The 13547-nt window shown below is 44.7% G+C and overlaps 1 protein-coding gene across 2 annotated transcripts in view; it reads right to left on the bottom strand.

Annotated features, from left to right (window-relative positions):
• LOC139376024 (ephrin type-B receptor 1) overlaps window positions 1-13547 on the bottom strand; it is a 325295-nt gene that overhangs the window by 7163 nt on the left and 304585 nt on the right. The window contains exons 10-12 of one of the 2 annotated variants that reach the window (XM_071118102.1): window positions 12938-13060; window positions 11755-12002; window positions 8771-8986 (exon numbers count right to left, since the gene is read on the bottom strand). In XM_071118102.1, the coding sequence (XP_070974203.1) occupies window positions 8771-8986; window positions 11755-12002; window positions 12938-13060 (587 nt within the window). Of the gene's footprint in view, window positions 1-8770; window positions 8987-11754; window positions 12003-12937; window positions 13127-13547 lie in introns of both variants that reach the window. The other variant, XM_071118101.1, reaches the window with a different exon arrangement.

Genomic DNA, 13547 nt, shown 5'->3' with positions numbered 1-13547 from the left:
ACTATGAATACCCCAGGGAGGGAGAGAGAAAGAGAGGGAGAGAAAGAGAGAGAGAGTGAGAGAGAAAGTGAGAAAGAGAGAGAGAAAGGGAGAGAGAGGGAGGGAGAGAGAAAGAGAGGGAAAGTGAGAGAGAAAGAGAGAGAGAGAGCATGCGTGTGTCTCAGACAGCCAATACCATTTCACTCACAAGGCAGGCAGTACAAGTCAGTGAGAAAGGAACATGCCGTTCTATGTGGTGGCCTGGAGTCTTAGAGAGCACACACAGAGACATGCCTTCATGTAAAACAACTGCTCTAAGCTAAACCGCATATCAACCTCCAGCCAAGCTCCATCAATCTCTTCAGCTAGCTGCTCATCCCATGAAGAATATTCAGATCAACATGTCAACATGAGAGCATCATTGCTCTCTCACGAAGTCTTTGGAAACTAGATTATATATACACAACGTGACTTTAGGCCACAAAACAACACTTTTATACTTGATTATTGCTGACCGGCCATACTGAGACATGGAGCACTGATTCTCACTTCAAACAGTTCCCTCCAGATCAACTTCCAACACCAGCAGTGGATCACCACGCTGATGTCAACAAGATGATCTGACACAAAGGGAGTCGTACTGACTAGCTGTGACTAGTTGTAACTGGTTGTGAGCGGTTGTGACAGACAAAGTGAAAGGTGTAGTGACACATCTGGGGTAGACCGGAAGAGAGTGGACAGAGTGCTGTCAGGGTTAAGGAGGATCATGGGACATGGCGGTGTGTGACAGACAGGTCTGAGGGAATAAACATGTGTTCAGGTGCGTGTTGAGGAGCGCCCTGGGAAACATGAGAAAATAAAAAGAAAATGGATGCCTGATCAAAACGGTGATAAATCCCCTAGGAACATGAGCGGCAGGGTGCAGCCTTTTCCTTTTCATTCTCCATGAGTTCACCTATAACTCCAAAACCTGCAAAAAGGACCTGGATGTGCGTATGTTCTTCAGCTTTTACACGTGGGACACCTGCAATTGCTAACGTGTACTATGAGAGATGCAGTATGTATCCAGCAATTCAATGGAGCAGGTCACTAGCAATCTATAGACTGAAGGGGAATCTAGTGTCCAATGGCAGTTTGTATCACGCTACACAAACTGGAGCAATGCCCTGCCGTGGTGTCGTAGTGAATGTAGATTAAATCCCCTGAACGATCTTCTCCCACTATGAGAGTCCTCAAGCCTTTAACACTGTGTTTTGTTTTTCATTGCTGATGCATGCAACCTCACCCACCACATCTCTCCAAGAGACATCAAACAGTACCATCATGTTGTTGCTAAAGCAGCAGCTGTCCCCAAATGCATATTCATTCCCTTCCGGTGGAATAAAAATTAGTGAACTCCCAGTAATGCCCATAACACAGTACCATTTCCCAACTTTTCGGTAATCCATTCCTAAACAATGCACACTCAAGTAGTCCCGAGCACATTTCCTTAGGCTGGGCAAAGTGCTCCATAAACTGACGTTTAATGTCTCGAAAGCAACGACCGCTGGCAGTCTGTCCAAATATACGCAGGCAGGCAGGCAGGCAGGCAGGCAGGCAGGCAGGCAGGCAGGCAGGCAGGCAGGCAGGCAGGCAGGAAGAGCGGGCAGGCAGGCAAGCAGGCAGGCAGGCAGGCAGGGACTGTCTAGGAGAGGCAGGCCCTTCTACCGTTCCACTGTCTACAGGGCAATGGAGAATAGGTTCCACTTCAAACTTCAAAGGAACTTACATTTGACTCCCTGGAACTATTTCAGGCATCATTTCACCAAGTTCCCACATATTCTATGGCTATTTAATTCAATTAAATAGTCTAGTCTAGGAGTCACATGAGGTCTATGCTCCTCTATAGGACAAAGTTATTTTAACACACTTCTCGGGTGGTCTCAAAGTGGTATGAAATCCGACCTTTAATAAACATTGTCTGTGTAGTCTTTGCAGTTAATATATACCTTCACATCGTCAACTTGATGACACCACCTCTGGAAATGCCCTCTCCCCTTGAGTATCTTCCTCTGTGGCCCCTAATGACTCAGGAGCCACTATGAGCCCCTCAAATTAAACCCAGCGTGGATCCTACGTTTTTATCATGCATTTGCACATCTTTGTCAGGCTTTTCCAGTGGTTTAATATAGACTGCGACCTTGGATTCTGTCCCCTTGAGATGACTCTGAGGAGGTTGAACATAGGCAATTACAGCTTACAGCACACTGAGACTCATCACATAAGAGATCTGGGACCTGGGATGTTTAAGAACGAACTGATGTGTCTCTTCTTGTGTCATTTAACAGTGTCACAGTGTTTTCTGTTCTCAGGAACTAGCATGCTGTGACCCTTTCTCTCTCTCTCTCTCTCTCTCTCTCTCTCTCTCTCTCTCTCTCTCTCTTTTATCTCTCACTCTCTCTCTCTGTTCTCTATCTCTCTGTCTTTCTCCGTTCTCTATCTCTCTCTCTTTATGTCTCTCTCTGTCTTTCTCTCTTCGAGGACCCATTAGACAAAAACTACAGAAGAATCTGACATCTGACTTAATTTGTGGTAGCTCGCTAGCTTACTAACTGACAGACTGGCCAGAAACATCCCATATTGTCTACTGTCAGTCTATGAACTGGGGCGTTATTACAAAATCTTTGTCCCATATTAAACCCGGTTGCCCATTCAGTGTGCCGTGCAGTGGAATGCCATGCCTGAATCATGCTCGGCCCACACAGTGTACATCAATGCCCACCTCAGTCACAGATATCAGCCCGATCTGGCACACGTGACAAGAGGTATAAATCAGACATGAAAACACTTGGAGAAGAAGCCATGTTCCCCCGCTTTGACAATGGAGTCTGGATGGATGCGTTTGTCAAGCACTTCCTGGTACAGTTTTCATTATTTTCTACAGCAATGTAAATACAATTTGCCTACAATCAAGAGAAGCAAAGAAGAACCCTTGGGTCATGTTCATAAGGGACTAAACAGAAGAAAACAGACTGAAAAAGTAACTATTGTGCTTGTCCAATAAAATAACGCTTGTTTTTTGTTTTCTGTTGTAAAACGTTTTAAAAGTTTTCCATTACGTGCTGTAATGAACACAACCCTCATAACAAATAAAATAGAATTGAACACAACCCTGTTAGGGACATGAATGCTGCATAAGCTCAGGGTCTATATTGGTCCCTATAAAAGCACTCTTGAGAGCAAGGACATCCTGGCCCTTTAGACCAAATGGCAACTTTCCTCCAAGTTTTTCACTTCTTTACCCTTAAGTCCCCTGTAACTTTGACCACATCAATATTTCACACAATATTTCACACTAAGTGTACTTTGGGCCATATGCCGAGGAAAAGGAGGGGAAAGAGGAAAGGATGCAAATGGAAGACAATCAAACATCAAAGGGTTTGATAGCGCCAGACGGTTAGTGTGGTGAAGCCATAGACATTAAAACCAGAAGAGAGTAGCGCTAACGTCAACCACATATTGGCACCAAACTATCGCTAAGGATCATGGTGAAGGTGGCCGTAACTAGCAAAGGATCATGGTTGATGTAATCGTTTTCATCCTGCCTGAACCACGGTGCGTTGTTTAAGGCACTCCCGAGTGCGGATAGGGTGTTCACACCAGTCCAAGCCAATTGAACTAAGTGGGTAAACGCAGCAGAGTTCGGTAAAACCGCACCAAACCATTTTGGTGTGAAAGCCCCCTAAGTGTCCATTCAACTATATTCACCCCAACTCTACTCTCTTTCAAACTGCGTCTACCCTGTAGGCTGATATACAGAAAAAAGGGTTTTTCAGCTGTCCCCGTAGTAGAATCCTTTTTGGTTCCAGGTACAACCCTTTTTGGTTCCAGGTAGAACCCTTTAGGGGTTAATGTAGAGCCCTCTGTGTAAAGGGTTCTACATGGACCCTAAATGGTTTCTACATGGAACCAAAAGGGTTCTACCTGGAACCATAACGGGTTCTTCAAAGGGTTCTCCTATGGGGGCTAAGAGTGTAGCCCAAAAATACAAATTGGCCACATGAGAATCTCTGGTATTTTAACAGAATTCTTAAGCTATTTTTGCGCATTTTGATCTTGACTAAGGTGGCAAAATTGCTGGGACCGGGGCTGCAAAGCGTGCTGTGTCACACACCTAAAATAGCATTGAGGGACTGTGGTTGGGTTTAGGACCAGTTCTTGCGGGAGTGGGTGGGAGTCGGACACGAAGTCGGCAGGAGCGGACGGGCCTGGTATGAAAAGCAGCGAGAGTGGGAGGGAACGGGATGAAGAAAACAGTCCCGAGCAGAACTCTACATGGACGCACTCACACGCATTAACATAACCATACACACACCAACAACCCTCAGTCTCAACATACATCGTGTGACACGGGAGGCATCTGCCCAACATACAACCACATACAACCACTCTTGAATCACAAATGCCAGCTCTCTCTACTCCTCAGGGCATTGGCTTTCAATACAATGTGTGATTGCATTGCACTTTCCAGTCACCAATCTTTTTCACACACCTCTCACCGTTAGCCACTAAAAGCCTTTCACATCTTTAACCACTAACACTGCACGGTGTGGAGAGCATTCAGCCACTTTACACACACACAGCAAATACTGTGTGACACACCACTCATCACTTCGACACTGCCTGTCCTTCCTTGAGCCTTTGGGTCACTCAGGGAAAAGACTAGACAGATACAGTTGATGTCGGAAGTTTACATACACCTTAGCCAACTACATTTAAGCTCAGTTTTTCACAATTCCTGACATTTAATCCTCGTACAAATTCCCTGTATTAGGTCAGTTAGGATCACCACTTTATTTTAAGAATGTGAAATGTCAGAATAATAGTTGAAATAATTATTTATTTCAGCTTTTATTTATTTCATCACATTCCCAGTGGGTCACAAGTTTACATACGCTCAATTAGTTTTAGGTAGCATTGCCTTTAAAGTTGGGTGAATTTTGGCCCAGTCAGGTTTGTAGGCCTCCTTGCTCGCACACGCATTTTCAGCTCTGCCGACAAATTTTCTATAGGATTGAGGTCAGAGCTTTGTCATGGCCGCTCCAATACCTTGACTTTGTTGTCCTTAAGACATTTTGCCAGAACTTTGGAAATATGCTTGGTGTCAAGGAAGATCTATTTGTGACCAAGCTTTAACTTCCTGACTGATGTCTTGAGATGTTGCTTCAATATATCCACATAATTTTCCTACCTCATGAAGCCATCTGTCTTGTGAAGTGCACCAGTCCCTCCTGCAGCAAAGCATCCCCACAACATGATGCTGCCACCCGTGCTTCACGGTTGGGATGGTGTTCTTCGGCTTGCAAGTCTCCCCTTTTTCCTGCAAACATAGCGATGGTCACTATGGCCAAACAGTTCTATTTTTGTTTCATCAGACCAGAGGACATTTCTCCAAAAAGTATGAGCTTTGTCCCCATGTGCAGTTGCAAACCGTAGTCTGGCATTTTATGGCGGTTTTGGAGCAGTGGCTTCTTCCTTGCTGAGTGGCAGGTTATGTCAATAGAGGACTCGTTTTACTGTGGATACAGATACTTTTGTACCTGTTTCCTCCAGCATCTTCACAAGGTCCTTTGCTGTTGTTCTGGGATAGATTTTCACTTTTATGCACCAAAGTAAGTTCATCTCTAGGAGACAGAACGCATCTCCTTCCTGAGTGGTATGACGGCTGCGTGGTCCCATGGTGTTTATACTTGTATACTATTATTTGTACAGATGAACATAGTACTTTCAGGCGTTTGGAAATTGCTCCCAAGGATGAACCAGACTTGTGGAGGTCTACAATTGTTTTTCCTGAGGTCTTGGATGATTTATTTTGATTTTCCCATGATGTCAAGCAAAGAGGCACTGAGTTTGAAGGTAGGCCTTGAAATACATCCACAGGTACACCTCCAATTGACTCAAATTACATAAATTAGCCTATCAGAAGCTAAGACATAATTTTCAGGAAATTTCCAAGCTGTTTAAAGGCAGCTTTAACTTAGTATATGTAAACTTCTGACCCACTACAATTGTGATACAGTGAATTATAAGTGAAGTAATCTATCTGTAAACAATTGTTGGAAAAATTACTTATGTCATGCACAATGTAGATGTCCTAACCAACTTGCCAAAACTAGAGTTTGTTAACAAGAAATTTGGGGAGTGGTTGAAAAACGAGTTTTAAGGACTCCAACCTAAGTGTATGTAAACTTCCGAATTCAACTGTAGATAGATAGATAAATGTAGAGATAGAACTATAATAGTGCTAATATAGCTGTAGAAATAAGTAGAAAGAAAAAGAGAAAGAAGGTAAACTTATGTCCATAGTGTGAGCTCCATCCCCAGGGTTAACACTATGCAATTAACAGCATGTCCTCAGCAACTTCCCCAGCACCTCTCTGGAGGCCAGGTAATTGGTCACCCCAAAATAGGAGGAACACATCACAAAGTAAGGACAGGAAAAATTAGGTGATTCATTTGCAGGAGGAGGAGGTCGATGGCGACAGTAATTCACGGGTCGTCGGTGGAATAACATTTTCCTTATTCCCTTGGCCTTCGCTCGCCGCGCTGGCCTCGCTCTGTGATTGCCTTGGTGTTCACCTCGTAACCGGCGGAGGGAGGTCAGCGATTGAAAGGAGCTGCCGTGGCATTGTGGAGGCTTGGCAGCATGCATAGCTTAATTAGAGGAATGCATGAGAGACCCAAGGACCCCGACTCTCTGCCAAACATCTCCACAACTTCTCCCCTGTGGATAGAGAACATTCCCAGAACGTTCCCCCAGGACAGTCAGGACCAAGCTAGTGCTCAGACACGGTAAGGTCAAGGGGAATGCTTGAAGAGACTGTTGTGTGACTCTGCAAATAGCTATTTATGTCTATGTGTTATGTGTCATAGAGGTCCTATCTCAATGGGAATACCTGGGTTGGGTAAAGGTTAAGCACACAAACAGTTGCTGTGAAATCAATGTGGTATTGCACCATATCTTTTTTTGAAAGGAGTCCATAATAAAGCCAAAATCTATCTATATTTTGAATCCCTTTACAGTATGAAACCCTTGAGATGCATCATCTAATATTCAAGAAGTCTTGTACATTAAACAGGCAAACATCAAAAACATAATCTATAGTCCAATTCTAACCTTTAACCCCTTCTGAACCTCTGTAGCATCAACAAGATTGACAGCCGACAGATGGTGATCTTGTACTTCTTATTTATTTGTTGTTCAGGAAAAACACCTTTAGCAGGGCTTAACCACAGGGGTCACAGAGACCCAGGTCGGTCTGCCTTCCTAGTGGCCAATTCACTTCCCAAACCCACCAACAGGAGGTCACGTCCCCACACACACACACACACACACACACATGGTTGAGTTCTAATATAGTCATCTTCTGATGATGGAGCATCTGCTCTCTAAATAAAGGTAGACGTGGGTTTGTATTGTTGTTGTCTTGTCCTTGATTTCTCAAAGATCATCTCCTATGTTTAGATAGATAGGAACTAAATTTAGTCTCCTATATTTGTACTATCATGGTAGCTGATGTTTAGATGCCTTACCACCTTTATTTTTAGAACATCTTAGAGTTTTTAGTTGTAAATGACTCATACACAATGGAAATACATTTTATTTCCTCATGCACAGTGTGTGCATATAAATTATTTTACAAAAGTTGCCCTCAGGCAACCGTTTCACTATATCCTTTAAAACAACTGACCTCACGAAAGAACAGACTCTGGTGTACTGCACCAGGCAGACTCACTGTATTCCCTCCAACTGTCAGGAGCAACCGAATAATAAACCATTACAAATAACTAATTAGCAGTCGTTTCAAATGAAAGTCAATGCAGGTCACACACACTCACACAGCCCTCATAACCTTGCACTGCATTCAGATACGAGAGTGTGAGTGTGTTGTGGATGACATCCAAAACAGAGCGGGGAGGAGATGGAGTCAGATAGACCAGCCATAGTGTCTAATAATTATAAATCTGTTCCTCTGTGGTGTTAATTAGGGGCCCAAACCCTTCCATGATGCCCCAGGAATAATGCATGATGAGCGGGGGAAGGGGGAAGGGCGACCAGGGCCAGTTCCTGAGGAGTGAGGAGGGACGGTGCGCTAGCTGTCAGTTTGAGGGGTTGAGATGCTCTTTGGTTTCCCTGCATCCCACGCATCCCAATGACAGAGGGGAGAGAGGAGTTCTTCCCCAGAGTCTCTGCATTAATGAAGATGTGACAGTCATAGTCCGTGACTAGTAGAAAGAGGGAGGAGAAGGAAGAGAGAAGGCTTGTGGAATGTAAAAGAGAATAGATGGAGGTAAGAAAGCGAGTGACTGAGAAAGAGAAAAGTGAGTGGCCTGGAAGACTGAAAGGAAATGCATGAGAGATGGCCAGACAGAAGTGCTGTAGTTCTTCTGATGTACCAGTTACCTCTACTTTATTCAAGCAGTCCTAGACACACACAACTACACACACAGCTACACTCACAACTACACTCACAACAAAAGGGCCATGACTAAGTGTGTCTAAAAACATACCAATGAATCACCTTCTTCCTCTATCATAATACGCCGAATGCCGGTATGTTGTTTGTTGACAACAATTGGAGGAGACACATCACAGTGGAGACACACTTCATAAACATCAATTCCAGAATCCTCCCTGTTCTATGTCACTGGTCTTCAGACAGACAGTCTTGTTGCTATGAACCAACCTATCCATTTCAAAACATAAAGGTGAGAAAAACGTTTTTGGGGGGGTTCAGAGAGTAGGACTCACCAGAGAGCTGGTGTAGGAGGGGTCAGAGGTATCGTCCTGAAGGTAGCGCGAAAGTCCAAAGTCGGACACCTTGCAGACCAGGTTGCTGTTGACCAGGATGTTGCGGGCAGCCAAGTCTCTATGGACGTAGTTCATCTCAGAGAGGTACTTCATGCCCGCCGAGATGCCCCTCATCATGCCCACCAGCTGGATTACAGTGAACTGACCGTCGTTTTGCTGCAGGAGACATGGGGAGAGGTAGAGGGGGATTATCAGCACCATGAAATTAAACTTGTCATCTACAGGCCAATCTGCAGGCCTTTCAGCTGAGATGTCGACAGTAAACAAGCCATACTTGAATGAATTCTACACTATTTCAAAGCATTAGGCATGAAGATGTTCAGACCGGACACGGTTCTATTTGATTGCATGTTTCTACTTGATTGAAATGCAATTGATTTAAAAACCGCAACAACATGACACTAACACAAGCACATTTTGCATGCTATGCTACAGATGTTGTGTGAGTGTCAGATTGTATAGAGACCATGCCTAGCCAACACTGTTCTGACACGAAGAGGCTGTGTTTCAAATTCCTTCCACGTCCTCTGCGATCTCATTCCCAGAATAGAAAAGCCTACGGACGCATCCGTGTCACCACAGTCAGGAAGTAAGGGCACACTTTTGTACAAGATCTGCCGTCACACCTACAGTACGTACAAAATTCCATACACACAGGGTGTGACAAACAGCCTAACCTGCTGCCTATCTATCTCTATGCAACCCACTTCTCCAACACAGCAAACCAGTTGTTTCTGAGTCTGTGATGGAATCGTCAAGCCTTTACACTTGAAGTGATTTGATTTTAGATTTTTACTTTCACGCTGCACTCTTAGAAACAAGGTGCTATCTAGAACCTAAAAGGGTTCTTCGGGTGTCCCCATAGGAGAACCCTTTGACTAACCATTTTTGGTTCCAGGTAGAACCCTTTTGGGTCCAATGTAGAACCCTTTCCTCAAAGGCTTCTACATGGAACACAAAAGGGTTCTACCTGGAACCAAAACAGGTTCTACCTGGAAGCAAAAATGGTTATCCTATGGGGACAGCTGAAGAACACTTTTGGAACCCTTTTTTTCTAAGAGTGTATCACACTATCCCAGACAGCCCTTGTATTGCATATAATTTCCTATTTTACATCAAAAGGAGGGGGATGGAATTCATTTTGATTCCCAAATTGGATTACTCAAACACGATCCTATCAAAACGAGTGGTTAGAGGATGTTTCTAGTGAAAATTGCACATCGTACATCACTGTTGGTAACACTCACACATGGGGGAGCTCTCTCTCTCTCCCCCCAACCCCTTCCTAGTTCCTCCCTGTGTCTCCAATGCTCAGAGGAGCTTTGACACACACTAACAAATAAGAGGGTAGGGTAAGATCGATGGGAACATAAGACGGATGTGGCGGCTAGCAAAGCCAACTTCAAAGGGTCCCTTTAAACCAGCATTAGAACAAAGTAGAGTAGAAAACCAATCCATGAGATGGAGGGAGGGAAGGAAGAAGGGAAGGAGAGAAAAAAATAAGGGTTGAATATTGATTAAGCTGTACACTCGCTCGTTCCGTCCAAACTACAAAAGAGCGAGGGGATAGTCCATTAAGAGCTTGGGGCATGAGTGGAGAAATTAAACGAGGAGGACATAAGTTGGCTATTTCAGGAAGTCTTTGATGAGGGGAGGGTGGAATTGGGTTCAGTACATTTTCAAATCTACAATGACTGTGCTCTGTAAGCCTAAGCCCTGTTGCGGGCTGACAAATGTACATTACATTGCCCATATATCATCAGCTGTAACTCATATTGGTTTTATCAGGCCACAAACATGCTGCAATGAACCAGTGCAGTCTTAGTGCAACATACACTGAGTATGCCAAAAGTTAGGAACACCTTCCTAATATTGAGTTGCAAACTCCCCCTACACACACACACACACACACACACACACACACACACACACACACACACACACACACACACACAGGGATGCTGGCCCATGTTGACACCAATGGGAAAGGAAAGCGGGATACCTAGTCAGTTGTACAACTGAATGCATTCAACTGAAATGTGTCTTACGCATTTAACCCAACCCCTCTGAGGTGCGGGGGGCTGCCTTAATCGACATCCACGTCTTCGGCGCCCAGGGAACAGCGGGGTTAACTGCCTTGCTCAAGGGCAGAACATATTTTTACCTTGTCAGCTCTGGGATTCGATCCAGCAACCTTTCGGTTACTGGCCCAACGCTTTAATGCTTCCCACAGTTGTGTCAAGATGGCTGGATGTCCTTTGGGTGGTGGACCATCCTTGATACACACGGGAAGGGAGACTGTTGAGTGTCAAAAACCCAGCATAGTTGCAGTTCTTGACACAAACCAGTGCGCCTGGCATCTACTACCAAGCCCCGTTTGTCTTGCCCATTCACCATCTGAACGGCACACATTCAAAATCCATGTCTATATTGTATCAAGGCTGAAAAATCCTTGATTTAATCTGTCTCCTCCCATCTACCCTGATTGAAGTGGATTTACCAGGTGACATCAATAAGGGATCATAGCTTTCACCTGGATTCACCTGGTCAGTCTGTCATGGAAAGAGCAGGTGTTCTTAATGTTTTGTACACTTAGTGTATATCATCATACTGTATAATACATATTAAGTGAACGGAAAAAACATGTAAATAAACTATTACCACAGTCCCATTTACTATAAGAAACTATAAAAAAGAGGTGGTAAGCAGTGTTTATAAATGATTAATAAGGCACAGTGGAGTGAACACCATCCATATTCCTGGGTCTATACTCATTAAGTGTTTTAGATTGGGAGTGCTGATCTAGGAGCAGTTTAGCCTTTTAAATCATGTTGAATAAGATTTCATGGGACAGGGGGACCAGCTGATCGTGGAGCAGCTCTCATAATCTAAGGCACTTGATACACACACGTTCCATAACTCACCCTCAGGAAGGAATCGAGGGCCCCATTCTCCATAAACTCTGTGACGATCATGACTGGCCGACTCTTGGTGACCACGCCCTCCAGTCTGATGATGTTGGGGTGGTCGAACTGTCCCATGATTGACGCCTCAGACAGGAAGTCTCGCCTCTGCTTCTCCACGTATCCTGCCTTCAGGGTCTTGATGGCTACGTAGATCTCCCTCTTGCCTGGCAGCTTCAGACGCCCCTTGTACACCTCACCAAACTCACCTGGGGGAAGGAGAGGTGTGGTGTGTGGTTATAGGGCTGGATCAACAGTCTAGAGAGATCAAGTCAATATTAGACCTTGAGATGTCGGTAAATATAAATCCATTTGATCGCGCTAGTGCAATACTTCAAATCTGGCTCGAGAGGGACCAGGGACCCTATTTGACCAGGGACCCTATACAACATGTATGTTGGACCAGAGTTAACAAGCAGAAGATAGTTAGACCTTTGTGTTTTCAATAATCAAAAGTAATTGTCTCATTTGAGATCAACAGTGGGGCTATCTTGTTGAACAGCAGCTCAGAATCTGGGGAGGGCATTCATGAATGGAAACTACAAGAATAACAACACAACAAATTCACAGTAAATATCTACTATTTCCATTCCTTGATTCCTCATCATCCTCTCGGCATCCTGCGGAGATCCCACACCACCGAATAAACAAAAAACGGAAATCTGTAATTAGCAAACCCCCATTCCTCTATCCTTTCCTTCATCCCACTCCTCCATCTCCTCCCCCTATCCTTTCTCGGTTCCTCTCGCCTATCATGCAGTGTGTCTCAGCCAGACCACCGGAGGCTACTTCAGTCCTTGTCTCATTAGCCTGCTGTTATTTAACTCTTTGTATGAATCAACACCAATGAGCATGTCCCCATACAGTCAAGAAGGTCTGGCAAGGCCCATCGAGGGAGGGCATGTCCCCAGAGAGAGAGAGAGGAAGAGAGCTGGAAGGGAGAGAGGGAGGGAGTTAGGAAGGGGGAGAGGGAGGGAGAGAGGGAGGGAGGTGGGAGAGAGAGAAGGAAATAGAGATAGGGAGATAGACAAAGCAAAAAAGAGAGAGAGCTTGGTACAGGGACTGGGATGCTATAGGCTAAAGATATTTCTGCATCCCACCAACCTGCCCACGCACAAAGAAACACACATCCATCCACATTTACCTGCGCCAATGACTTCTTCGATCTTGACGGTGGAGACGTCGATCTCCTTGGCGAACTCCCGGACGGCCTCGTTAGGGTCCTCATAAGTGAAGGGGTCGATGTAGATCTTCATCCCCGGAGAGCCTGAGAAGTGGGTCGGGCAGCCCATTGGGGAGGGGCAGTTAGACATGTCGGCTCTCAGGGAGAGCTCTAGAACCAATCAGAGTGGATATGAACAATCAGTGAGAGTGCAGAATCTTTTGTGTTTTTGGTGGTGAAATGGGCTGTGGGTGGACATTGAATTCATATGTCCATGTAGTATGTATGTAACAGCATAGTGCAATGAAAAAGGTAGCTGTGCTGTAATACAACCTCTCATAAGGTATCAATGCATTAGAATGATGCTTCCATCGGGGTTAGAAGCGGTACTGTACTGACGTTACCATAGTCTACTGTACTGACGTTACCATAGTCTACTGTACTGACGTTACCATAGTCTACTGTACTGACGTTACCATAGTCTACTGTACTGACGTTACCATAGTCTACTGTACTGACGTTACCATAGTCTACTGTACTGACGTTACCATAGTCTACTGTACTGATGTTACCATAGTCTACTGTCCTGACG

Source organism: Oncorhynchus clarkii, chromosome 20 (genome assembly GCF_045791955.1).
Source record: "Oncorhynchus clarkii lewisi isolate Uvic-CL-2024 chromosome 20, UVic_Ocla_1.0, whole genome shotgun sequence".
Taxonomy (NCBI): Eukaryota; Metazoa; Chordata; class Actinopteri; order Salmoniformes; family Salmonidae; genus Oncorhynchus; species Oncorhynchus clarkii.
Note: the sequence above shows the minus strand (reverse complement) of the source record. Positions and strands in the feature narration are given on the sequence as shown.